Source organism: Phyllostomus discolor, chromosome Y (genome assembly GCF_004126475.2).
Source record: "Phyllostomus discolor isolate MPI-MPIP mPhyDis1 chromosome Y, mPhyDis1.pri.v3, whole genome shotgun sequence".
Classification (NCBI taxonomy): Eukaryota; Metazoa; Chordata; class Mammalia; order Chiroptera; family Phyllostomidae; genus Phyllostomus; species Phyllostomus discolor.
The window spans coordinates 387350-414559 of NC_050199.1; the positions used below are offsets into that span (position 1 = coordinate 387350).

General features: G+C 58.3%; 1 protein-coding gene across 1 annotated transcript; it reads right to left on the minus strand.

Annotated features, from left to right (window-relative positions):
- Window positions 1–218: 218 nt before the first annotated feature.
- CRLF2 (cytokine receptor like factor 2) lies at window positions 219–20352 on the minus strand. Its single transcript, XM_028503719.2, has 8 exons — window positions 20253–20352; window positions 11392–11494; window positions 9420–9580; window positions 8142–8275; window positions 5492–5654; window positions 4147–4252; window positions 2817–2901; window positions 219–669 (listed from the first exon to the last, which is right to left on the minus strand). Exons 1-8 carry the CDS (start codon window positions 20350–20352, stop codon window positions 388–390), a joined length of 1134 nt encoding a protein of 377 aa, XP_028359520.1. The 3' UTR covers window positions 219–387.
- Between the last annotated feature and the right edge of the window lie 6858 nt (window positions 20353–27210).

Below are 27210 nucleotides of genomic sequence, written 5' to 3' on the forward strand. Positions count from 1 at the left end.
GTCTCCCTATGTCTGTTTACCCCCGTTCCTCTCTCTCTCTCTCTCTCTAAAATCCATGGGACATACGGTCAGGTGAGGATCGGGGTGGGGGTAGGGGGTCAGCCCGGAAGACACAGGAGCTGAAACCACAGACCAGACCCAACCTGTCCTCCGCCACCTGCGGTGCAACCCCGTTCAGCCCTGGGACAGCGAAGTCCCCCCCCCCACCCCGGGGAGAAAGCTGACCCGGGCGCAGCGCTGCTTGGGCGGCTGGGGTCTCGGTGACCCACGCACGTTGGCATCAGTGGTCCAGGGCGTCTGTCCCCTTCACGGGGGAGAGACCCCCTCGGTGTTCCTGTGTCCACGCGCCCCTGCCACCGGCTTGGCGTCTGCAGCCGCGTCCCGACGTCACAACGTCACATACGCGTTGTCATTGACCACGAACGTGAACCCCCCCAGAGAGATCCGGTCCTTGCCCGGGGCGGGCGGGCAGGGCAGCGCGTCAGGGTCCCCCGCGGCTTCTTTGTGCGCCGCCTGCGGGTGCGACGGGCCTGTCGTCGAGGCCGCGGGCGCCTCGGCCTTGGCCGCGGGCCGCTGGACCACCAGCGGCCCCTCCAGGAGGGACTCGTGCTCCCTGTCTTCCCCCGTCTTATTCAAGACGGCGATGTTCTGGGTGTCCTTGATCCATTCCTGCACAGGGGACACGGCACGGGGAGTCACGCGCAGGGAACCCCGGGGCCACCGAGCTCCCTGGGGGGTGCAGGTGGGGGAGCCAAGGGCATCGGCCCCCAGCGCCCCCACCGATGCCCACAGCAGCCCCGGGGGGGGGGGGCCCTTCGTGGGGACGCCACCCCCACACAGCGCAGGAGCCGTCGCGTCTGCAGCTGCGCGAGGCCAGCCTAGGGCGGAGGCGGGTCTAGAACCAGCGGCTTTCGCACAGAGATGCGAACACGAGGGCTGTCTCTGTGCTCCATCCGCTCTCTCCCTTGGAGGAGAGGGGGCCACGGCGCCCCCACGGGGCACGGAGATTATCGTGAGCCGAAAGCAACGTCAGCCAACAGCACCCACAGCAGGAACTCCCCCCACCCAGTTGGGGCGCCAAAGCGACGCGTGGATTTCCCCGTTTGTCAACGGGACTTGCGCTTGGAAAGGGTCTCTCCCCTGTCCCTTCCCAGTTCAGCCGAACCCACGCAGGCCTTGCTGCTGGAAGGAAACCTAACTGAGCGCACAGCCGCCTGCAGCACTGGCCGCGCGCAAGCCCCGCCCCCTCTGCTTGGACTGGCCCCGCCCCTCCCCTCCCTTTGGTTGGCCACGCCCCTCTCCTTGACTGGCCCCACCCCTTCTCCTTGGATTGGCCCCGCCCCCTCCCCTTGGACTGGCCCTGTCCCTTCTCCTAGGTCTGGCCCCACCCCCTCTCCTTGGTCTGGCTCCACCCCCTCTCCTTGGACTGGCCCCGCCCCCTCTCCTTGGTCTGGCCCTGCCCCTCTCCTTGGTCTGGCTCCACCCCCTCTCCTTGGTCTGGCTCCACCCCCTCTCCTAGGTCTGGCCCCGCCCCTCTCCTTGGTCTGGCCCTACTCCCTCTCCCTGGACTGGCCGCGCCCCTCTCCTTGGTCCAATCTCTTCTCCCTGCTCCACCACCCTGCGCTGAAATGGCAACAGCCCCGCAGGGACCCCCTCTTTGGGGTTTTCCCTTCTTTTCTGCGACCCCCTCCCTGCCTCGTGTGCCTCGGAAATGAACCTTTTCTCGGGTTCCTGTGTCTTTCTAATCTGTCCTTTGTCCGTTCCGCGCACGGTCCTCCCGCGCAGGACCTAAGGCGGGAGAGTGAAGGATTTCTCTCCCCCGGTTTTATTATTTTTTTCTTCCTCCTCCACAGCGAGGTGGCTTTGAAATCCCCTTTGCTCCTTCCTGGAGGAACCTGAACGGTACACACCTCTTCTCAAAAAGGTGTATAGGCCCCCAAGGCCTGACCTTCCGAACCGTGAAGGTGATTTTGTTTGCAAACAGGGTCTCAGTAGGTGGGGTTACTGCGCAGTATGAGAGGGGGGCGTCCCGGGTCAGGGTGGCCCTGCGTCCAGTGACAGTGTCCTGAGAAGGGACAGAAGGGGAGACGCAGACCCAGAGGAGAAGCCACGTGGAGATGGAGGCAGAGACGGGAAGGACGCGGCCACCAGCCCAGGGGCATCTGGAATCCCCAGGAGCTGGAAGAGGCGGGAAGGACCCTCCCTGGAGCCTTGTGGAGGCAGCATGGCCCTAGGACACCTGGGTGACCTCAGACGCCTGCTCTCCAGGACCGGGGAGGGTACATTTGTGCTGTTTCAAGCCCCCTGGTGTGTGGCCTCCCCCGGGAACCGAGAACACCCTTATCACACCGTGCTATAAAACCCACGCTCGGACCTCGGGCCTCTGGTGAGCTCCTTGGGGTGCGAGTGGCCCCTGCCCCCTAACTCTCCACCAGCTGGCCCTCAGCCCCCCTAAGGTGTGTCCTCGGCAGTGACCGTGGCAGTGAATGCTGGAAAGCATGCGTGGGCGGCCCGTGTCCAGCGTGCAGGACAACAGACAGGACTTCCTGGTGTGAGCGGAGCCGGTCAGGCGGGGCGCAGCTCTCGGGGGCCGATTTCTAGGGAACCCACGTTTAGGGGTCCTCGGGGACTCGGCCTCTCCGATGGAAAGATGAAGCCCACTGAGCTGCCCATTTGAGGGCCGCAGCAGCTCGCGGACCCTGGACGAGGTGGCCGGCATGTGCGCCCGCGCGGTGTTCAGCCAGCTGCTCCGGGGAGGTGTGCGCACGTGACGCAGCGCTCCAAGGCAGCGCGCACAGCGTGACGCTGACGCTTACCTGGAAGTTTCCCTGGTGGGACTCGAAGAGGCCGGGGAAGGTGACCTTGGGGTCGGGCACTCGGGGGACCAGCAGCTTCTTCACTCTGCAAGGCACGCGTGGAGACTCCGCTCACACAGGGGACTCGGCGCCCAGAGGGAACTGTGACCCCCTCCCTCCGCCACCACCCCGATGCCACGGGCACCCTGCCCCGGCCGCCCACGGGAAGGCCCCCAGGGGTGTCAGGTGAGGGTCACAGAGCACCTCTTGGGACCCTAACGACTCCCCTGCTGTTCCTTTCTCGTGGACCTTTTTGGCTGGATTTTGCCCGCGTCCCGAAATCCATAGGTTGCAGCCCTGACCCACAGTGCTTTGGGCTGCTTTGGGCGTGAAGCCCTTTCCAAGGTCACGAAGGACCCGCTGATGTCACGCAGGGCAGGCCGGAGGCACGCCGCTTTGGGTGTTTTCAGGTGACGGCACCCCTCCAGAGGGGCTCTCCGCCCTCCCCACTCCCCCCCCCCACCAGGAACTTGACCTCAACGCAGCAAGTTCCCCTTTTGCAAAAAAAGCTTCCTCCGGTTCGGGGTAGGGGGGGCCCGCCCGCTCCCTTTCCAGGAAACGGGGAGGGAGCGGCCCCGCCGGCCGTGATTCCGAGATAATTCTGCACGGGCCACCTCTATCTGCCACACGCTTGCTTCATGCGTGTCTCCCCTCCCCCCCCCTCCCCGGCCCCTGGGCAGGGAGCCTGGTACCATGTCCACACCCGTGTCCCTGTGCCCCACCTGTCATGCTGTGTTGACATGCTGTGAGGCTCCCCCTCCCCCCCAGACTAATTTGCCTTTTGGGGGCTTGTAGGCCTGCTCCATGATGCCCTCTTGCATGTGAAAGCAGCACCGTGACAAAGAAACACATGCCTTTCCTCCTATCAATCTGCCTCTGGTCAGTGTAATTTGCACACCCTCGGGGACAGCACCTGAGAGGTGGCACTGTATTGGACGCTGATTTCATGGGGCTGGTGGGTTCGGGACCAGAGGGCAATCCTGGGCATGTGGGCGTCCGTGGAGGAACGATCACGTGAAGACACAAGAAGGAGACGGCTGTCCACATGCTAAGGACACAGGCCCCAGGAGGAGCTGGCCCTGCCCACACCTGGATGGTCAGACAGTCCATATCACGCCCCCCACCCATTGCTATGGAGACTTTCTCCTAAGAAACCAAGACAGCGCCCCAAATTCTGGGTATCAGCACCATCCAACTCATAACCACCTAACACCTGCACGCAGGTAAGTTTACACACAGGTAGGAACCCTCCGCCCGCGAGTCTGACGCGAGGGGCCAGAGTGGTCCTTACCTGTGCAGCTTCCACACAGACAGGGGCAGCAGGACCACGATGAGGGCGGCCACCGTGCCGTAGACGAGAACGAACTTGGAGGAGAACGGGGTCTTCTGGCACGAAGCTAAGGCAGAAAGAGGGTGAGCGCTGTGGGTTCATCGCGGGAGGCCCTGACCGGGCCCCAGCGCCCACGTCCACTTGGTTTGCTGGGCACGTGTCAGCGTGTCAGGGTCAGGAGCTGCTGGTTTCGGTTGGCGGCGTCCTGGAAGGAAAGGACGAGTCTCCGGACAGACTTACGCCAGGCTCAGAGTGTGGGGTCATCACAGCACCCTTCTGCACCGGCCTCGCCAGGCTGCGTGAGGCTGCGCAGCCTCACTTCTGCGTGACACCTGTGACTCGTCCATCCTTCCACCCACCCATCTATCCCCTGTCCATCCATCATCCACCATCCATCCATCTGCCCATCCATCCATCCCATCCATCCACCCATCTATCCACTGTCCATCCGTCATCTACCATCCATCCATCCATCCATCCATCTGCCCATCCATCCATCCACCCAATCACCCATCCATCATCCATCCACCATCCATCCATCTATGCACCATCCATCCACCTATCCATCCATCATCTATCCATCCATCCACCCATCTATCCACTCATCCATCCATCCATCCATCCATCCATCATCCATCCTTCTATCCACCCATCTATCCACTGTCCATCTGTCATCTACCATACATCCACCCATCCACCCATCTGCCAATCCATCCATCCATCCACCCATCATCCACCCACCCATCCACCGACCCACCCACCCATCCACCCACCCACCCATCCACCCACCCATCCATCTACCCACACTTTATCTATTCACTCATCCATCAATCATCTTCCTACCTGTCACGAACCCATCTATCCATCCTTCCATTAATCATCTATTATCAATCTATATATTTATCATATACCATCTACCTACCCATCCATCCATCCATCCATCCATCACCTATCTATCTGTATCATCTACCTATGAGTCTTCCAGCGACCTATCATCTATGCACCTATTTCCATCATCCGTCCATTTACCTGTACATCTATCCACCTGTGCATGCATACCTACGTCCACGGAACAGCATTCACAACTAACCCTTATTATTTACCGTTGCCAAGCCACTAGAAGCAAACACTAAAAATCGGCCCTGATGAAAAGTCCAGCTGGAGAGACAAACAAGCAGAGGTGTGGCCTTCACACCGACACCTCCGGACAAGGAGGGACGTCCTCAGGGTTTCCAGGTGCCTGGCACCCCGTCCCACCCCCCACCCACCAGGCCAGGGGGCCCCGTGGCTGCGTCACCAGCCTCACCTCGCGGCTCGCCCCTCTGCCGGTGGGCCACCTCCGACCAGTCGCTGGGGTAGGTGTGCGGGCCGTAGCTGGACTCCTTGGTGGTCACTCGGGCCCGGAAGCTGTAGCACCTGTCGGCATCCAAGGCTCTGATCGTCACGTTGCAGGTGTCTTCCTCCGTGGACTGCAGGGAGGAGAAACGGACAGGTGTGTCGGCGACATCACCTGCAGGGGGCTCCACGGCCCTCCCCGAGGGCCCCTGAGCATCTTGGCTGTGTGTGTCTTTCCGCCCAGATCTGAACCCTCGAACCAACAGCAGGAGACCGCGTCTGTCAACACGACTCTGCTTCCCTCCGATGGAGGAAAAAATAACAGCCACACAATCCTGTACAGCAAAGACTGCTTCAGGTGTTTGTGCAGGGGTGCGCCGTGGAGGCGATGCATCCTTCTTTTAAAAAAGGAAGCGTTGGTTTCTGAATAGAGAGGCAGCCCATGCTACTTGGGAGGTTTTAGGAGCTCCACACTTTTAGAACATGCACGCCCGGCAACAGAAGAAACTTAATGTGCTAAAAATGTAACCACCGTGAACCAATGTGTATCCTTCTTTTCCTGCAACTGACAGAATACAATGTTTTACCGTTGTTCTTCGCATTGCTGCTGATCACTAAAATGTTCTTTTAAAAAGAGTTTATTTATTTGTGTTTAGAGAGGGGAAGGGAGGGAGAAAAGGAGGAAGAGAAACATCAGTGTGTGGCTGCCTCTCTTGCGCCCCCTACTGGGGACCTGGCCCCCAACCCAGGCTTGTGCCCTGACTGAGAATCGAACCTGCGACCAGTGGGTTCACAGGCTGGTGCTCCGTCCACTGAGAGCCACACCAGCCAGGGCAGCAAATATTCTTTAAAGCATCCATTCATGGCTCTTTAATTTTTTATTATATAAATGTATCATTATTATTTGGTTTTCTTTTTAATCCTCAACCAAGGATATGTCTATTGCTTTGAGAGAGAGAGAGACAGAGAGAGCGACAGAGAAACATCGATGGGAGAGAAACATCAATTGCTCCGGTGCCTCCCGTACGTGCCCCGACCAGACATCGAACCTGCAACCCAGGTGTGTGCCCTGACTGGGGGTCAACCCGGCATCCCTTTAGTATAGAGGACGACGCTTCAACCGGCTGAGCACCCCGGCCAGACACCATTGTTTGCGAGCTGTTCACCTACAGCATGACATACAGGCGAATGTTTTCTATTGATTCTAGATAACACCCCAAACCTTTTATATTTATTTATATTTATTTTAGAGAACGCCCCAAGAGACGTCTGGTGCATAAAACCACCACAGCAGTTTGAATTATTTCCTTACGATGGATTTCTAAAATGGGAGATCAATGGGTCAGAAGTGGGACCATGGCGACGCTCCCCAAGTTCATGGTTGCCGCACGTCATTGAATGTCTCCTGCGTCGCCACGGGCACGCCGTGGAGCCAAAGCCTCTGCCCACGGTGGCTTTCGCTTGCACTGAACTTGCCTTCCTTTTAGGAGAAGTGGTTCTGCTCTCGCGGGCCCAGCCATAGAAGGAGAGTTTACTCCTTTTCCGACAGGCTCCCTTCTGCCTCGGTTCAATGTCACTACTGTTTGGTGGCATTTCTGTGTCGTGTTGACTGTCACTGCTGGGCTTGATTGCACTGTGTCTGCATGGTAGGGTGTCTCCGGGGGGGGGTGCCTCCCCCTCACGCTCTCCCCAGCCATCACCTCGCTCTCGAGTTTGACCAAAACTCCTACCCCCCTTTTTCTTCACGCCGCTTGGACCCACGGTAAAGCTGCCGACCCCGCTGGTCCTGCACACCAGCCCACCACACGGAATACATTCCCGTGGGTGAGGCGGATGCCTTTGCCCTCGGGAATGCCCTTCGCGGAGACCCCAGGGACAGGGCTCAGGCGTCCCGTGGGCAAAATAATGCAGTTGTTTGCGGGGCCAGAGGTCAGGGTGTGCGAGAGCGAGAGAGCTCTGGCTGGGTGGCTCTCCCGTGGTTGGTTGGAGCCTCATCCCGGGCACCAAAAGGTTGTGGGTTCGATCCCTGGTGAGGAGGCAGATCAGATGGAAGCAGGAACTGATGGATGTCTCTCTCTCTCTCTCTCTCTGTCTCTCTCTCTCTCCCCCTTCCCTCTCTCTCTCTCCCCCTCTCTCTCCTCTCTCTCCTCTCTCCCTCTCTCTCCTCTCTCCTCTCCCTCTCTCTCCCTCCCCCCTCTCTCTCTCTCTCTCTCCCTCCCTCTCTCTCTCCCCCCCTCCTCCTCTCTTCCCGCTCTCTCCGCCCGCTCCTCGCCCTCTCCTCTCGTCCCGCCTCTCCTCCTCCCTCCCCTTCTCTCTCCCCTCTTCCCGCTCTCCTCCGCTTTCCTCTCTCTCCTCCCTCCTCTCTTTCGCCTCCTCTCCCTCCCTCTTCTCCTCTCTCCTCTCCTCCCTCTCTCCTCCATCTCTCGCTTCTCCTCCTCGTGGTTTTTGGGTGGTCTCTCCTCTCTCTCTCCCTCCCTCTCTCCCCTCTCCTCTCTCTCTCCCTCCCTCCCCTCTCTCTCTCTCTCTCTCTCTCTCTCTCTCTGTCTCTGTCTCTCTCTCTCAGTAGCATTTTAGGGATGTCTCATCACCCCGGGGCCCGGAGAAGGTACCACCCCACTCACCTGCCACTCTTGGTCAAAGACGCTCTTGTGCTGAACCTCATACCGCAGGCCCCGATATGGCAGATCGGGACACGTCACGGTGGTGGCCTCCTCCCGCCAGTGGAACTGGAGGTCTCGTGGGGAGCTGGGTTTCACTACAGGGGTGGGGGAGACAGCACAGGGGCCGTCACCATGGCGACAGTGGAACCTCCCACCCCCCCCAGCGTTTTTACGACGGCCATGGTGAGATTGCCTCCACTCCCTGTCTTCTGCCTTGAATTCCTTGGGCGGTCTGCAGGCCCCTTGTCTGCGTGGCATTTATAACAGAGCCCGTAACCTGTGCTCCAAGGGCTGACCAGTAAGCGTGTCCTGATGCAGCTTCGTGAAGTTGCACGAAAAACTTGTGTTTCTGTTATGGGATGAATCGTGGCCCCATCCCCCCACCTCCTAAAAAAAAACATGTTGATGCCCCCACTGCTAGGACCTCAAAAGACAGCGTCGTTTGGAAATAGGATCATTATTGAAGTCGCTATTTAACGTAAGACAAGGCTGTCATGCCGTGAGGGTGGCCAGGACACCAATATGGCCGGGGTCCTAGTGGGAGGAAGAGGAGACTCAGCCGTGCGTGGAGAGGGTGTGTGCACACACAGGCCGAGACTGGGGTGACCCAGCTACGAGCCGAACAACACCAAGGGTTTCCGGAAAACCGTGTGAGGCTTCCACTGGGGCCCGGGACCAGTTCTCATTCAGAGCGTCCAGGAGGAAATTGCTTGGCTGGCACCTGAACCACGAGGCCACAGGTGTTTCCTTGAAGCCCCCCCCCCCCCCCAGTCTGGGAGGATTTCACGGCTACCTTAGGAAGCTCATGCTGTGTCTGTGGGTGCTTTTGTCACGAGGGGGGCCCCGTAGGTTGCATCTGACTGTGAGATCCCCCCTGGACACCCATCCCTTAAGAAAACCTCACAGAAATACAGAATAAAGACTATGTATGTGGATAGAGGGTGTCTGCATGTGTGCCGGATTCTCTCGTCCAAGAGAAACAATCCACCTCCAAGGAGTGAGGGAAAAGGAATGGGGTGTGGTTCGTGCATTGAGGGTGTGTTTCTCAGCTTGTTTTTTGGGGGGAAAACACCAAAGCCCCATCATTGGCTCATTGTCTCCAATCACGGCCTTCGTGGAGTCTCCCCTCGGCATCTGAGACTCTTGTGCATGTTGAGATGGAACTTTCCGGAAGGCTGGCGTCTCGGGTGTTGGGCCAGGAAAGGGCACTTGACCCTAGAGGTGACCGGGCACACTCACAGAAGGAGCTGATCCACTCGCTCCTGGAGAGAACAGTGTGGGTCCCGTTTCCGATGGAGAAGTCCATCATCAAGTCTCCTTTGGCCTTGAGGACGCACCCCACGGGGAGACCCTGCTGAAGCAGGTAGCTGGGACACTGGCTGCAATTGTCACCGCGGAACCTGGGGTGACAAGAGAAGGAGAGAGAGAGAGAGAGAGAGAACACCGGGCTGTAGGCTGTCTCCGACAGGAGCCCCTTAGCCTGTCGACTGGGCGTGGGCTCAGGTGGGGGACCTTCCTGATTCTCCTTGACCATCCTCCCGGACAGCGACCCGTCAGAAAAGCGTTCCCTTGCTCAAGTGGTTAAGCCCTTGGAGTGGTCGGAGGACGACAACCCAAAGGTACGTTCCTGTACCGATCCCAGGGATTCTGGGAGCAGGATCTCATGTGGAGACAGGGGGTTTGCAGGGGGGGGGTGAGGGGAGGAGCTGAGAGGAGGGCATCCTGGGTCAGCGTGGCCCTGTGTCCAGCGACAGAAGAGGAGACGCAGACCCAGAGGAGAAGCCACGTGGAGGTGGAGGCAGAGATGGAAGGGACACAGCCACCAGCCCGGGGATGTCTGGAGCCCCGGGAGCTGGGAGAGGCGGAAAGGCCCCTCCCTGGAGCCTGTGGAGGGAGCTCGGCCCCGGGACCCCTGGGTGGTCTCAGATCCCTGGTCTCCAGGACGGACAGAGGATGAACGTCTGTGGTTTGAAGAAGCTCGCCTTAGGATAGTTCCTTCTGTCTGCCCCAGTACGGCCCGACCTCCAGAGCAACAAGCCCTCTGGTGTGAAAGGCACTTTCCAGCCCTGGCTGGCGTAGCTCAGTGGATGGAGCGCGGGCTGTGAATCAAAGCGTCGCAGGTTCGATTCCCAGTCAGGGCACATGCCTGGATTGTAGGCCATAAGACCCAGGAACCACACATGGATGTTTCTCTCTCTCTTTCTCTATTTCCCTGCCTTGCCTCTCTAAAAATAAATAAATAATTTAAAAAAGAAAAAAAAAAAACAGAAAAAAGTTAATTAAAAAAAAAAAGAAAGGCGCTTTCCAGTGGTTGCACCAAGATGGGATGTGACCTTGAACTTCCTTACACTGTTAGAAGTGGTCTAGTCCTCAGCCTGAGGCTGCCTAATGCTTTGACCTGAAGACCCCAAACCCCAGCAGGGTCTAGACCAAAACGTACCCCCTTCATGAGTAAGAAAACGAAAAAACTCACTCTCGGAAACCTCACATGACCCGTCTCTGTGACCTGTCTGGAAAAGCCAGCCTTTCACTTTTTTTTGTTGTTTTTTTTTTTAATCCTGTGAGTTGCATTTTCCGAATCAATGCATCTTTAAAAATTTCCCTGTTGTGCACCCTTTTGCCCTAATCTCCTGGACCATCAAGTGGCGAGGACCGACCACACACAGCCCACACCCAGGTCTGTGGAACTGAGCTGAACCCCTCTGGGGGAAAACCCTTCCCGTAATGTGTACACAGAGGTCTTCCCGTGTGGTGGGAAGGTTCAATAAGCTGGTAATAGAAACAGGCGGTTTTAAAAGGCGGCCCCTGATACCCTGATATCCAGAAATGGGACCCTGAGATACTCTTTGCTAGGGTGGCAGAGCTGGTAGCATTTCCAGGCAGGGGAGCTCCTGGAAAATGTGGCTGCTGTGACATTGAAGGTGACCCCCCCCCCCCCGCCCCGATGGACAGAGTGTGCTGTGAACCCTGGGACGAGAATCTAGGTAGTTTCGAGTGTGACTCAGTCATCACTTGGTTGGGTGTGCGGCACCGTGGCGGCGGCGGGAGGGGACGAGAAAACACACATATTTGCACTCAGACCTTCTGCTTATTCGGAGCTTTCTTGGCTGGCCCTCCCTCCGGCCGATGTCTCAGGAGAAGAGGGATTTTTGCATGGGGCACTGCTGCTTATTATTATTAGTTTTCCCCCACACACACACAGAGCACTTACCTGTAGTGGAAAGTGAAATTCGTCCCCGTGGGTCCGCTGGCGTTCCATGTCACCTGCACGGTTTCGAAGTTGAAGTTGATGATGTGAATTGGCAATGCTTCCCCTGGGGACAAAAAAAAAAAAACAAACAAAAACAAAATAGAGGAGAGCTTCAGGAGAAGTGGGGAGCAGTTTGGGCTTGTCCAGGGACGCCCTCAGCCCCGTCATCAAGATCACACGGCGCTCGGAAAGGACCGAGGAAACCAAGGTTTTCCACACCAAGGCCGGTCGCTAATTTATGTGAGTGAAGAGCTGGAGGGTGTGAGGGTATAAGGGCGGGTCAGGCCAGTTGCCCTGAGAGACAACCATCCACAGCAGGACAAGAGCTGTCTGTCTGTCTGTCTGTCCGCTCCCATTTTGCAGGCCAGCAGTTCCTGTCCACAGCCGACAGTGGGTCCCCATGGTGTGTCCAATGGCCCTGTCCTTGGTGGGAGCCAAGGGGGACACTGGACATGGTGGCCCTGTGCACCCAAGTCACTGTGTCCCTCAGAACACCACAGCTGACAACTCGAAGAGGGGTTCGAGGATGAGGGGGTCTGTCAGTGTTTGCAAAGGGACTGCAGCTTCAGTGGGTTTGACTCCGGTAAAGCCCTGATGAGTGAGTCTGCACACGGTGGGTGGGTATATATTTAGGATTGAGCAATGGTGTGATGAGGTGGTGGACAAGGAGAGGTGGGTTGTCACCTGCCAGAGGAGGGAGCTCCCGACTTTGAAAGATGAGAGGCTATGATCTACCCTGCGGTATTGGGTTACAAGGGAAAATATAAACCTGGCTGGCGTAGCTCAGTGGATGGAGCTCGGGCTGCGAATCAAAGTGTCGCAGGTTCGATTCCCAGTCAGGGCACATGCCTGGGTTGCAGGCCACAGCCCCCAGCAACCGCACATGGATGTTTCTCTCTCTCTGTCTTTCTCCCTCCCTTCCCTCTCTAAAAATAAATAAATAAAATCTTTTTTTAAAAGGGAAAATATAAACATAAATGATAGATAGAGTATTGATACATAGAAGATTTATAGAGACAATGGATGGATAGATAATGGAGAATTGATATATGTATGCATGGATGAATATGATACATGGATGGAAAGATGGATGGATAAAGACACCTATAGATGATAGCAGACAGATAATCAATGGCCAGATGGATGATGGATGGATGGGTGGTTCGATGGATATAGCGTATGAATGAATAGAAGCATGAATGATGAATGGATGGATAAAGAGACAGATATGTGAAAGACAGACAGAGAGACAGACAGACAGACACAGAAAGGTAGACCCTGGCTGGTGTGGCTCAGTGGACTGAACACCAGCCTGAGAACCAAAGGGTGGCCGGTTCGATTCCCAGTTAGGACACACACCTGGGTTGCTGTCCAGGTCCCCACTAGGGGGCATGTGAGAGGCAACCACACATGGATGATCCTCTCCCTCTCTTTCTCCCTCCCTCCCTCTCTCTCTAAAAAATACATAAACACAATCTTATTTTCAAGGGGCTAGTTCCCTGGGCAGGCAGCTGCAGGTGGTGGGGCGGGCGCATCCGGATTTCCCTGTGGTCTGGCCCCGGGCTATTGCCAGTGTCCGTGTCTCCACTCTCTGCGTGTTATCAATCGTACGACAATGTCCCTGCTCCCCGATGAGCCCTGTCGGTGTTCCTTTCATATTTCAGGGGGTTTCCTGAGGTCCCTCACCACATCCAGGCCTGTGCTGAGCATGTGGCAAAGTGTTCAGCATGGGGAAGGGAAGGGAAATTGAACTTTGTGGGAGACCTCGCGACGGGACTGTGGGTCTCACGCGGCGTCGGAAAATATCAACAGTACAAGGAGGAATGTAGACATTTTTGGGTTCTGGAGGCATTCCTGCCACGTGCCCACGTGCACAGGCGGGCAGCTGCAGTGCCACGCCAAGGGACCACCCGGCAGGCCCTCTCCAAGTCGATGCACAGCTTCCCGAAATGGACAGAGACCGGGGTGGACGTCCCCGACCTCCCGGAGAGGAAGCCGTGCGTCTGTCCTACGCTGAGGAGGACGTCTCTGCCTGCGTCCCCTGCCCGCCTGGAAAATTCCTCCTTGATAACGCCACACGCCCCCGGGGTTCCAGCTGAGAAGGAAGTGAGTTCTTGTGGTTCTGTGCCGCACCCACACGGTGTGACTCAGCCCACGGGGTCAGAAGGTAAGCCACGGCAGCGTGCAAGGGGACAAAGGTCTGTGTTCTCGGTGGGCTCAGTACCTGCCCACCCCCCCGAATGGGATTTGTCCACGGTGGCGAGGCTGGGGTTTGGGTGGGGTTGGGACCCTCCCCACGGGCGTGTGGCAGGAATTCTCGGATGGGGACTGACAGGAACGAGTGGATCGCTTTGCAAGGTCCACACAATATGATGTACCGGGGTCACCGATGAGTGGTTTCTCCCCCCTAGCTGCACCTTAAAGCAGGTTCAAGGTTAGCCAGTGGTTTCCGAGGGCTCCGGCGCCTCCACGGAAACAGAGAAAGCCTTGACTCAGCGGCTTTGGGTGGGCAGGTCCCACCTGCAACTAAGAAGCTGACCTCTCCCTGCCACAGCGGCGGGAGAGACTTTGTGCACCGGCACAATTCTTCCTCGTTACGTTGTCACCGAGCGTGAGATTCCTCGTCGGGTCTGAGTCCCGTGCCCTGTGCGAACGGACCACAGCTCTCTCCCCCGCCCGCCTGGTGATGGGCACCCGGGTCGTGTCTCCAGACCTTGGTGGTCGTCAACGACATCGCAAAGGGCAGCGTGCAGGTGAACGTGTTTTGACGGAGGAGTGTTCCCGGCGTCTGGAGCTGTATCCCCGGAAGGAGAGCAAGTCACACACAGAGAGAAAGGCGGACACCACAGGGTTTCTCCTCTATGCGACATCTATAGGACACGGGAAACGAACCAGCAACACCCACAGAGTCATAGATTCGGAGACCAGACTGACAGGGGCCACATAGGATGAGGATTTGGGGGGAATGAGTTAAAAACGTGAAGAGATTGTGTACAAATGGGTCGTTACGTAATAGCCCCAGGGAAGGAAAATCCAGCCCAGGAGATATACTCAGTAACGCTGTGATAACTGTGCAGGGCGCCTGGCGGGTGCTGCACACGCCAAGGAGATGACTTTGAACGCTGCCCAAGTATCTAACCACTGTGCTGGACCCCTGAGACGGACACGAGACAAGACCGAAATGCCAACTCATTGAAACAATAAATAACAGGACCGAAGTCCTCCTTCTTACGCCCCTTCCCCATGACTCTGTGGTCCCTTCCTCCACCTCGTTGAAATACACGGGAGTCCTTTCCACAGTGAGGAAGCTTTTCCCCACACGGAAGACCTAGCAGGATCTTTCTCGGGGACCCAGTCTCTGACGTGCAAACAGGAAGGGGTGTGGGGAGCCCCTGTCTCCTACTTTCTAGGAGAGGGCGAGGGAAGCTGCGAAGCTGCATCCCCTCCTAAATATGGAGACTTGCTTTTCTGTTGCATAGATGATTAGGAGCCACCGATGGCCATTCTGGGAGGGTTTAGCAGGGGCTGCTTCGCGGGACCCCTGGTATGGGGAGACCCCTGGCGAGGGGGACCCCTCACTGTCTATCTCCAGAACACGGGAGAGCATCTAGATGGGTACGACGGCAGCCTCCTCAGCGCACGGCCCAGGAGGCACAGAGACAACTGGTTTTATGCGTATTCAACAATGCAAGGCTTCTGTCTCTCCCCCCTTCATGGGAGAAGCTGCTCAGTGGGGGGCAGGTGCTGTGTTCGGCTGCGTCTCCCCAAGAGTGGCAGAAAGTCCCCCATCTCTGCGGGAATTACCCCGTGTCCTGACCCAGCGGGCGAGCTGCGGTGAGCATCCTGGTGGCCCCACTTCCCGAGAAAGATGTCATCTTAGTCCTGTCACGCCCCCGTCCTGTCTCCCCAGGTCTGCCTCTCCGGAAGCGTGGGTCACTCTTACTGGTCACCGTGGACGTGTTTGGAAATGGTAAGAGGTTGGAAGAGGCAGAGGCGTACCTGGCAAGTGGGAGGAGAGACCTGGCAACCAGGTAGCCCTGGGGACCAAAGGGGTTTGTATCTGGATGGGGATAAAGGGCCAGAGAGACAGACAGAAACACAGAGAGATGGAGACACAGACAGGCAGAGACAGACAAGCAAAGAGAGATCTTTGTTTGGGGTACTCGTTTCTACCGTGCGTCGATGCTGCCTTCCTATGGGAACCCCCACTTTCCCAAAGGCCCGCATGAGTCAACCCCCCCCCCCCCCCCGAATGCTGAAGGAGCAGTGACACCGTCCGAAAGAAAAGAAACCTAAAACACAAACGCTGCAAGACGGCCCGTCCCGGAGGCGCCTACCGGAGACAGACTCACGGAGACTGACCGTGGACAGCGGGAGCCGGGGACTGGGGAGGGGGAGGGGCGCAAGAATCAGCTGGGGACACACAGCTTCTGTCTGGGACGAGGAGAACGTTCTGGAAATGACGGTCCAGGGACGGTTGCACAACCGTACGCCTGGACGTGCTTTGTGCTGCTGAGAGAGCCGTGCACCCCAAAATAGTCTCGATGACACATTTAACGTCGTGGGTATGATATCATCCTGGTTTCCTAAAAAAAGAAGGAGCCACTCCATTCGGCTTTAAAAAAAATGTTTGTTTACAATCAACTTTGTGGTACGTCGTCAAGGAATTGTTCTCGGCGAGACAGCGGGGACCTGAGCATCATCAAATGTCTGGGATGTCTCCTTACTGCCTTGTGTCCCTGTGTGGCCAGCAGGGACTGCCCGGGGAGGACACGTGGGGGAAAGGCTGACGGTCGTCTGTTTGCATGAATAATGAGGTCCGAGCGCACGGTGGACTGTGACTCAGCCGTGAGCAGGAGCGAGGCTGTGACTCAGGCAACAGCGTGGAGGCAGCTTAAACACGGGAGGCTCTGTGAGAGACGCCAGACACACCCACGGTCCCGTGGTGTGGATTCCACGTGTGTGGGATACGCCCAGAGTGCGCCCGTCCCCAGGCACCGAGAGGGGGTCCGTGGTTGTTGGGGGCTGGCCGTGGAGGGAGGAGGTCAGGAAATCGCTGGGGACACAGGTGAGCAGCGACCTCGCGAGGCTGCTGTGGCCCTGACAGCTGCACCCCACAGACCCCAGCCCCTGGGGAGACCCTGGGGCTTGTTCTTCCTTTTCTGTGCACCAGCACACAAAGGTGGCAGGGCGTGTGCAGGCGAACACAGGTGCACACTGCGGGTCATCGTTGAAATAGCAATGGCTTTGCTCTGCAGTGACAGCCCGCCTCCCTGTTAAAGCACACCTGCCGGAGAGAAGGCGGTGGGTGGTCGGGGGAATTTGGTTTCACGACCTTGGGGACAGCAGGGGACTTCACATCCAATACTGTGGCGTGTTTTGGAAAGTGCCTGTCAGGTGAGATCAGAGCCGTGGGTCCTTCCTTCCTTCTTTCCTTCCTTCCTTCCCTCCTTCTTTCTACCCATTCGTTTCCTTCCTTTCTTCCTTCCTTCCTTCTTTTCTTCTTTTCTTCCTTCCTTCTTCCCTTCATTCCTTCTTCCCTTCCTTCCTTCCTTCCTTCTTCCCTTCCCTCCTTCTTTCTACCCGTTCATTTCATTCCTTCCTTCCATCCTTCCTTCCTTCGACTTTCTTCCTTCCCTCCTTCTCGCTACCTTTCCATTCCATGTCTTTCTTTCCTCCTTTCTTCACTTCCCTCCTTCCTTGTCTCCCTCCCTCCTTCCTTCTTCCCTCTCTTTCTTTTTGTCCTTCATTGTGGATTTAATCTGCAGCTGAAATGTTAAGAGCAGCAACAAGGCTGCAAGCCAACTGCAGTGCAGTGCCCACTACATGGTGTGGCCGCCCCCCAGCCCACCCTCACCCAGCCCTGCTCTGGACTTTAGCTCGGCCACCCACCCTGTGAGACCCTCCTGGGGTCACTGGGGTCCGGCTCGGGCACACACCGTCCACACTGTCCTTGTTCTGAGCTCCAGCATCTGTCTCCCACCCGGGGACACTGCTGAGGTTGGCTGCCTGTCCGCAGCGTGCAGTGTGGCTTCCCGGCAATCCCCTGACACTCGCTGAGAAGCCTGATCAGAACGTGGTGGCCGATGACAACTGAGGGGACGTCTAGAGCCCCTCCCCCACCACCGTCACCCCAGCATCTCCGGAGCTGCTCCCCCCACCCAATGCGCAGTCATTGAACCCGGTCTGAAAACTCGGAAGACCCCCACGGGGCCCTCGATGCGTACGGAGCCTTCTAAGCAGGTGCTGTGAGGAGGGTGTGAGTGTTCTGGGGGCGTGGAGCAAAGGACCACGGGTCGGGGTGCTTAGACCACAGATATTCATCATCCCCTGTCCTGGAGACCAGGCATCTGAGGTCCAGGTGTCCCGGGTCCATGCACCCTGCACAGGTTCCAGGGAGGGTCCTTTCCCCCCCCTTGCAGTGTCCACGTCCCTCCCATCTCTGCCTCCATCTCCACGTGGCTTCTCCTCCGGGTCTGCGTCTCCTCTTCTGTCCCTTCTCAGGACACTGTCACTGCACTCAGGGCCACCCTGAGCCAGGACGCCCTCCTCTCAGATCCTTCACTGATGCCACCCACAGAGGCCCCATGTCCCTATGGGCCCCGCTCACCGGCACCAGGAACCCAGCATGTGTTTCCGACGACCACCCCGGAACCCACGAGAGGAGGGTCCGTGAGTCACCAGGGTGTTGGGAAGAAAAGGTCTGGAGAAGGCGGGTGCGTGCGGCCAGTGGGTCTGGAGCAGCTGCAGGCGGCCAACCAGGTGCCACCGTCGCCCCACATGCAGGCAGGTGGCTGCCTGGCCACTCCCCACCTGCCGGCCAGCCTCATGCTCCCTTCCGCAGCGTGGTGGAAACATCACGGCCGTGAGACACATGTGGGAGGGTCCCCTCGCCCTCCCTGCCCCCCACATCTGCCGCCCTAGCCCCCGTCTGGTGTGTGTGGGCTTGGCACGCAGACACAGCGGCACCCACAGGTGCTGATGGGGGGTCCGCAGATGGGACTGGCTCCTCCTGTTCCATGGGTGGGTGCACGGTCGGCTCCCCTCTGACTCTCTGCCCCCGTGACTCTCCGGGACCCCCAGTTCTGCCCGGACCCCACGCCTCACCTCCTGTCATCACCTTTGTCTCCATCCCACCCACCCACCCCCCTGCCCAGGAGGTGAGACTCCAGCTCGTGCAAGTGCTGGGCGTTGGGACGGGCCGTGGGCAGACCAGGGATGAGAGACACCATTGGTTTGTGCAGTTGGGGGCCAGCGTTTGCCCCGACAAGGAACCACAGACCCTGCATGGTCCCTGCGTCCCCTTTTTCTAAGGGTGTCGCCAGCCGCCACGGGTCCACCAACCCGTCAGAGACACAAGCTGCCTCCGATGGAAACCTTTTCTGAGGCCGGACGGAGTCCTGGCACCTGAAACGCTGGGTGCAGCCTCGGCAAGGCTCCCTGTGCACCTGTGGGACCTCAGTCCCCTCCTGGAGGGGTCCTGGGCCATGCCTGGTGGTCCAGCCTTCCCCCCCGCCCCCATGAGTGATGGGTGGACTGGGCTCGCCCTGTGCTCCCACTGTGCACCTGCAGCACCCTGCTCTCTCCACAAGAGCACACCTCGAACAACCTCAGGGCAGGAGCAGGTCTGTGTCCTCCAAGCACAGCAAAGCGAGGAAGCCAGAAGACCCTCTGCCCACCCAGGCAGCCTGACGCTTTCTGAGAAGTTACTAGACAGACCGGGAGAACCTCGTCTGGGCACCAGCCCCGCCCACGACCCAGGACACCGGCTTCTGCGCTGGGATGGGCTTCCCTGGGTCAGGATCCCCAAGGTCCCCGAGCTGCGGGTACCTCATTCAAGCTCCACGCCTGGGGGTGTCAAGCAGGGGGAGGGGGTGGTTCGGGGACACATGGAGCACAGCAGAGCTGAAGTCCCTGCGGACGCAGCTCCGGCCGGCTTGGAAGGAACATCGGAACATGGACACGTGTCCAGAGCCGAGACACCAAGAGTTTAGGCAGCGGCCGCGCTGGGGGGTCCACCTCTGGGTGCCCTGGCTGTCCACCAACTCATGACTCTGGGATTTCAGCAAAACGTGTCGCTGGGGAGGGTGCTTCCACACCAGAGGCAAAAAAAAAGGTGTGACATCCCACTGGAAACAGGGAGCCCAGCCTCAGGTCTCAGGGGGTGCGAGGTGGCCGTGCAGCCGCCGTCCCCACTGGTCAGTGGCAGTTCTGAGCCGGCCACTCAAACCCCAGCCACCAGCCCCTGACCTGGTCCCCTCTCCACGCTTCTCCTATCCTTTTACCACAGCTTCTAACTCGAGCCCACAAGAACGTTCTGGAAAACTCCCTGGGGAGCCACGTCCCGGGGACAGACAACGCAGGGAGTCCTCCTGTCATTCCCAGAAAGCACAGCCCGGGGACTGAAGGATGACCACACAGCCGGTGGACACGGGTGTCCAAGGACCCGGCATGGACCCTGCCTCCTTTCTCATGTGTGTTTGCCCCGGGCAGGTGCACACGCACCCACACACAAGCATCATCCTCTTTGGAGGTGCCGAGAGCAGCAAAGTCACCCCAATGTTCAACTTGGCCCACAGGTCTGTGTTATCATCATCATCATCATTATCAATAGTATCATTAGTTCCATTCACAGCTCATCCTGAAACCAGTCAAGAATACCCCCTTTTCCCCCCCGAGTTACAGTCTCAGAAATCTGGGTGACCTCATGCTCAGGTGGACACAGAAAAGAGAGAGGTTGCCAATGAGACCCCTCCTGTCCCCTGAAAATGGACATGAACCTGAAGGCTGTTGTGGCCGCACCAGGGACCACGGAGCCTCACCTGTGGCCGTGTCCCCCGCAGCGAAGAAGAAGAAGAAGAAGTCTCCCAGCAGGAAGACGGCCGTAGCGGCAGCCGCCCAGGGCCCCGGGGCGGCCCTCATACCCTGCACCGTCAGGCGGGGAGGGAGGGAGGTCCTCAGCAGGGTGTCCCCGGCCGCCTCTGATTGTTGGTTCCCGACTCACTCCCCCCCTCACCGAGGTCACCGTGCTTTTAAAAGGCAGAAGCAGCCGTGGGGAAGTGACGAGAGGAAGTACACTCATGCTCGATTGAGCCCGATGACTCTTATCTAAAAAAAAAAAAAAAAATAGAATAAAAAAGGAAGAAGAGGGAGATAAGGTTTGCACCTCAGGCTGCTGGGCTCCCAGGTGCTGGGAGGCTCTGCGTTCAGGGCTCCTGCTTCACCGGGTGTCCTGCCCGGGGCTGGGTGCTGTGGCAGGAAAGGGTCCCAGGGGGTCCTGCAGGTCCCTAGGTCCCCGAGGTGTCCAGGGCGGCAAAGGTGGGCTGGGCATCGGCCAGTCGGACCCCCATGTGCCCTGAACCATGCAACAGCCGTGTCCCGCCGAGGGGTGCAGGCTGGGGACCCTCGGACTCCACATGCAAAATCCCTTCCTTGGACGTTACTCTCGGGGGTGGGGGGTGAGAGCAGGGGAGAGAGGGTCCACGTGCCAAGGACAGGTGTGTGCACGGCCAGCACAGGGGCTCAGACCCTGCCCGGACCCTGCAAACGCCAACATCGCTAATAACTGTGCCTACAAGGCTAGGTTGGAGCTAGGCAGCCTGCTCACACAGGTGTCCTGCCAGAATCTGACAAAGTGGGATGAGGAATAATAATAATAATAATAATAATAATACTTGCCACAAGTCACATCTGTGTCCCCCACACTGGCCCTCCAGCCTGCCCTGGTCCATGCGCCCCTGGAACCCACAGGGATGATCCAGGAGGGCCCCCCCATCTCAGCACCTGGGAAATGTGAATTGTCACCCAATATCACGTTTCTGTGGGTCCCAAGGGTTCAGACAGGATTCTGCCACCGCACGGGCGGCAGGAGGGGGACAGCCCAGTGCGACCGATGACAAGGAAAGCACGTAGAGACCCAGAGGGTGACGTGGGTGGGGGTAAGAGATGCACAGTCCCCCGTGGGAAGGTCGGGGGCTCCGTCTGGATCCTGTGCGCGCCTGGGGCTGCTGACGCTGTGTTGTGGGGCGTCCTGGGCACTGGATGGGGGAGGGGAGCGTTCAGAAGGGTCCCCGGTCCCCCTCCACCAGACACCAGCTGCACCCCAAGTGTCTCCAGACTCACAGAAACCCTCGCTGGGAGCCGGGGGGACACCCCTGCTTCCTCACCCATCTGCCCGGCAAAGCTGAGAGGCCCCCCCTGTTTTCTGCGGGGGGGTCCTCTCCCTTCCTCCAGCAGGGACAGTTCCTTTCAGGGTTTGGAGCCGAAGGGGAGAAAAGTCCGGTGGGTCCCAGAGAGAACTGAGCAGAGAGGGGTGTGAATGCATCCCCAGCAGGTGCTCTTGTGGGGGCTCTCCGGGGGGCTAGGAGGGGCCGTTGGGGGACCCACGCCTTCTGGAACCCCCAGTCCATGCAAACTGTGGGACAACAGACCCCGAGTTTCACGGCGGTGACCCCAAAGTGCAGAGCACACACGGTGTCCCAGGAGAGCCCCCCGGGCTGGAGCAGGGTGGTTTTCACAAACAGTCACTATTTCTGTTCTCACATCCTCTCCCCCCCCCATGCACCCCGCCCCCCGCCATTCACGGGGACAAAATTGGGGAAATGACACTCCGTACCGGCCCCAGGCCCTTCTTGCCCCGGGCTCCGTCACGGCCACGCACGCAGCGTGCATGTCACAGGCCACCGGCGTGTCTCACGGGCATGACACAGAGCCCCCCCCACCCCGTGCCACCCCACGCACGCCCCTCATCATTGCCGCCACCGCGGCGTGGAGCCGCAGGCCGATGTTTCGCAAGACGGCTCATGAGTCACCGGGCGAGGGTCACGGAGATCCTGAGCCACGGGCTGGATGCCGTGTGGGCAGAGTCACCTCTGCTCCGAGTCCTCCGGCGGCCCGTGGGTGACGCACCCTGTGTCGTGGCCCATGGGTGCACGGGTTCGAGTCTCCCCACGTCCTCGTGGCTGCCTCTCCTCGTCGCTTGGGGTGCTGAGGGTGGGCGGGGGTCAGGGGCTGCGTGTGCTACTGCTGGCCGGGGCTGGAGACTGGAGTGGGCAGGAAGGTTCTAGATGGTTCCTTCGCGCACCTGGCCAGGCCACCGGGCTGAAGAGCCGCCGAGAGCTTGACTGGCCCCTTGGGCCAGGGGGAAACGATTCCAGGGAATGTTCTAGAGGGCTGTCTCACACGCCTGTGACTTCCACCCCCCCTGCACCCGCCCACACCCGCCAGCCAGCCGGTACCCAGGAAGACAGACTCAACTTCAGCTGCCCTGGGGAGTGGCTGCCCACCACTCACCCTCATGTGTCTTTTTTATTTCAATCCCATTTTTTTCTCATTTTTAAAAATATTTTTTAAGATTTTATTTATTTATTTTCAGAGAGGGAAGGGAGGGAGAAAGAGAGAGAAACATCCATGTGCGGTTGCTGGGGGTCGTGGCCTGCCACCCAGGCATGTGCCCTGACTGGGAATCGAACCTGCGACGCTTTGGTTCACAGCCCCCTCTCCATCCACTGAGCTACGCCAGCCAGGATTTTTTTTTTTTCATTTTTAAGGATAGTTGACATCCGATAGCATAGGAAAGGGTCTTCTTCAAGAAAAAGAAGGGGAAAAAAAAAAGATGAGCCATGATGGATAACTAAACGGCACGAAATACCTATCAACAATCGAATCGGAAAAACACAGTAAGTAAGAGCCAGCAAGCAGGACGGACACAGACGGACAGACGCAGAGACCGGGCTGATGGTTGCCAGAGCGGAGCGGGGTGGGGGGCCGAGGGGAAAAGGGGGGAGGGCTGGGAAGCACACACTGGCGATCACGGAGCAGGCACAGGCTGCAATGCCCACCACAGGCGACACTGTCAGTCACGTTGGGATGACCGTGGACGGCGTCGGGCCGGGAAGAGATTTACTGGGATGATCCCTTAGTCGGCCCCGTGCTGTCCGGTCCCTGGGGTGCACACCTGAGTTCACCCCGTCTTCCTGTCTCCACAACTCCAGTCCCTCTGTTAGAAGTGCTGTGTTCTTTCCGGCAACGCCCCGTGATTCTTGTTCTCACTGCACACTCAACCTGTTCACCACGATGAGGCTGTTGGAGGTGGCCCAGCCTCCACCCCTGTGCGTGTCACGCTCCTCCTGCCGCATCGAGCTTGTCAGCGTGGTGACACTGTCTCTCACCTCTGCTCTGGCTGCTCCTGCTTCTCCGTCTGCCCCCAGCAGCACAGGCTCAGGGGGCTGCTGGGCGCCGGGAGCCTGTGGCTGCCTATCCCAGCCCTCCCTGAGCAAAGCGGGTCAGACCTGACTCCCACAGCAGAAGCTGTGACAGGACAGAAACCCTTCTGTGCCCGGCGCAGGGCACACCTCGAGGCCACGAACACAGCCCAACCGTGTTCCCACAACCCAGGCATGTGCCCTGACTGGGAATCGAACCTGCGATGCTTTGGTTCGCAGCCCGCGCTCTATCCACTGAGCTACGCCAGCCACGGCTCCAATCTCTATGTCTTTAAGCCACCCAATCTGGAGTACGTTGTTGTGCCACCCCAGGAAAATGGTAGCGGCGTGGTCCTGCATCTCGTACAAACCAGCGAGCTCGCTGTGCACAGCCAGCCCCTCCGGTCAGTAGGCAGCTGCCCTGCCTGGGAAGCCCAGTGAATCTCCTCTCCCAGGCCTGACTTCAGACCAGACAGAAAATCCCCCTACAAGTGACCCTTTTCCAGATTGATGAGAATGGCAGATACATCCCCGGTTTCCGGGGTCACTGTGTCTCCTTCTCTCCCGAGCCCCAGACTCCTGAGCTGCCTGCTGTCCGTCTTGTCAAGAGGCCCTCAGATTCAGGAAGACGGCCACCATCCCAAAACCACGTTCATGCAGCACAACGGAAAGCAACTAAATCGACAAATGGTGGGGGGTGGGGGGGTGGATGGAAGATGGTTGGAGTGCACAGGGCCACAGGTGTGTGGCCACGGGAAGAGGGTGAGCCCCTTGGTGGACAGACAGCTCGAAGGAAAGGAAGACGAAACAGGAGAAACGGAGCTAGACAGGCTTCTCCCCCACCCTCCCAGGTCCGGTGTCCCCGGGCGGGCAAATGCAAGGGACAGAAGGAGGCTGAGCGGTAACGACAAACACTTGAGTCCCCGTGTCCGGCAGGCACGGCGCCCCCTGGGAAGGAACTCCATGGTGAGCCACGGATCGGGGTGGTTAGGATCTGGGGTCAACAGAGCCAACCGAGGAGGTGACATGGGGGGGAGGGGGGGAGGGAGGTGAACCCCGGTTCTGTCTGGAAAGATAAGCGAGTGTTCGGGGCACAGGGGAGATAAGAAGGTGCGATGATCTTTGTCTACCCAGGTCTGAGGAGTGAGGCTCCCGTCCCCTCCAGGGCCTGGAGCGCCCTGGGGGACGGATGGGGGTGGCTTTGGTTGCATTTTGAGCTCTGGGAGGAGGGCCCCCCCTGCCCCCGCTGCTTACAGAGGAATTTATCGCTGACCTATTTCCCAGAACTTGCTGTTTTGGGACAGATAAGGGAAGCTGCAAAAAAAGGTGCTTTTTTTTTTTTTTTTTTTTTGGCAGCGATTGAGTCTTTTTTTTTTTTCTTTTGTTTTCTTTTTTTCTTTCTTTTTTTTTTTTCCTGGCAGCTATTGAGAGTCTCAAAGGTAGCCAGCCTAAAATGCATTTGATAGCTAGGCTGCGGGTTTGATCGTTAATAGGGGGCATAGGGGAGAGACGTTTGTCTCACACACATTGATTTTTCTGTGTGTGTGTGTGTGTGTGTGTGTGTGTGTGTGTGCAGTGTGTCTGTCTCTCTCTCTCTCTCCCTCTCCCTGTAAACATCAACACAAGCAAAAAAGGAGCGAGGCTCTAACCCAGGCTCCCGTGTGGATGGACCGTGCGCACAGCACGACACGCGAGGGCAAATCCTGCGTGACCTTCCTTTACCCGAATCGCGCGGCCCCCAATAACAGAGTCCCCGTTGCCAAGGAGGGTCTGGCGGAGGGAGCAAACGGGGAGCAAGGCCTCCTGGCGCCCGGGACTTCTTCTTCTTCGGGGCGGAGGGGAGTGTGGGTGGCGGAAAGATGCCCGGGAACCGGCTCTGCCCAGCCGTGGGTCATCGCATCCTTTGAAGGGGCGAGCGCTCGGGGAAGCGGGTTTCGCTTCGGTAATTTTGCAAAGGTCACGGCACGCCCCAGGGCTATCACGCCCCCTCACCGTCGTGCTCCTGCGTCCGGAGGAAGCAGCTGGGAAACGGTCACGGGGGACAACACAGGACACAGGTCAAGGGCAGCCGCGTCGTGGGCTCCACGAGCCTGGCCTTTCTCGTGTGTCATCGGGCCACCTCGTGGTCCCCACGCGGCCCCGCGTGGGGGCGTCCTGGGCCAGCGCGGCTTGGGCTTCCCAAGTTTGGTGTCGCTGCCACACATCGGTCACCCTCCCCAGGAACGTCACGGAAAAGCGCACGGTGCGCACGCTGGCCCCGCGCCCGGGCCCTACCCGCCGCCTGACACTCCCGCCCTCGGCCCGCCACACGAACGAGGAACTGAGAGGGTCGTGGGCACAGCCGGCCGCCGTCACATTCCCTGAGCTGTGGGGGTGGGAGGGAGGCAGCAGCGGCGGCCTTTCCAAACGCCACGCGCACTTTCTCCGCAGGGAAGCTCAGGGAGTTCCCGCCCGGCCCCCTGTGCCCCCCTGCCGGTGGAGTTCCCCCCTGCGCAGGACCTCTGGCTCCGGGATTCCCAGCTCGTCGCTGCCAGCGAGCCCGCGTTGAGGATACATTGTAAACACACCCACCACTTCCAATGGGGCATCAACGTGATGCTGAGGATACATTGTTGCATGACCGGGACTGAGCGCCCGGGGCTAGTCTGCAAGCAGGTTATCGTGGGTGCGGGGACACGCGCGATGACAGGGAGTCCACCCGGATCCCACACAGCAGTTTCCCTGCCCGAGAACCCTCCGTCTCCCCGATGCACCCCTGCTGCCTGCCCTGTGACTTTTGGCAGCCAAGAATTTGCCTGTTTTCTGTGCAGTTTCTGTGCCTTTTCCAGAGTGTCCTAGAGCTGGCGAGCATACTCCATGTACCCTTGTCACTCGGGCTTGTTTCTCTCTGTCACACACGCATTGAAGTTTCCTCCATGTCTGTGTACAGCTTCATAGTTTTTTGTTTGCTTTCTTTTTTGCTCTTGTTTTTGTTTTTTGTCTTTGTTTTTTACACTGGTTGTTATTCTTGTCTCTGGGGGGACAGGACTGGCTGTCTGTGTTTGAACTCGGTTCCTGCATCCTCGTGTTCAGAGATGCTACCACAAAGGTCCCCAGGCAGTCTCTGCATTCAGCAGACCGTTGTGTCCAGGGCTCACTGGAGTCAGGCCTCCAGGGATGGCTGTGGCTGGTGTGGCTGGCTCGGAGTGGCATCCTGTGCACCAAAAGCTTACAGGTTTGATCCCCCGCTGGGGTGTCTTTCAAGCTTGTGGGTTCCATGCCCGGTCTGGGCACATCCGGGAAGCCACTGATTGATGGTTCTCTCCCACATCGATGTTTCATTCTGTGTCTCTCTTCCTTCCTCTCTCTCTAAAATCTGTAAGCATATTTATTCGTTTTTTTTCCTTTAAAAAGATCATGGGACAGACTGTGAAACATATGTTCTCTCTTTTTAAAAAATATTTTATTTACTTATTTATTTTTAGAGAGGGAAGGGAGAAAGAGAGAAAGAGAGAAACATCCATGTGCAGTTGCTGGGGGCCATGGCCTGCAACCCAGGCAATGTGCTCTGACTGGGAATCGAACCTGCGACACTTTG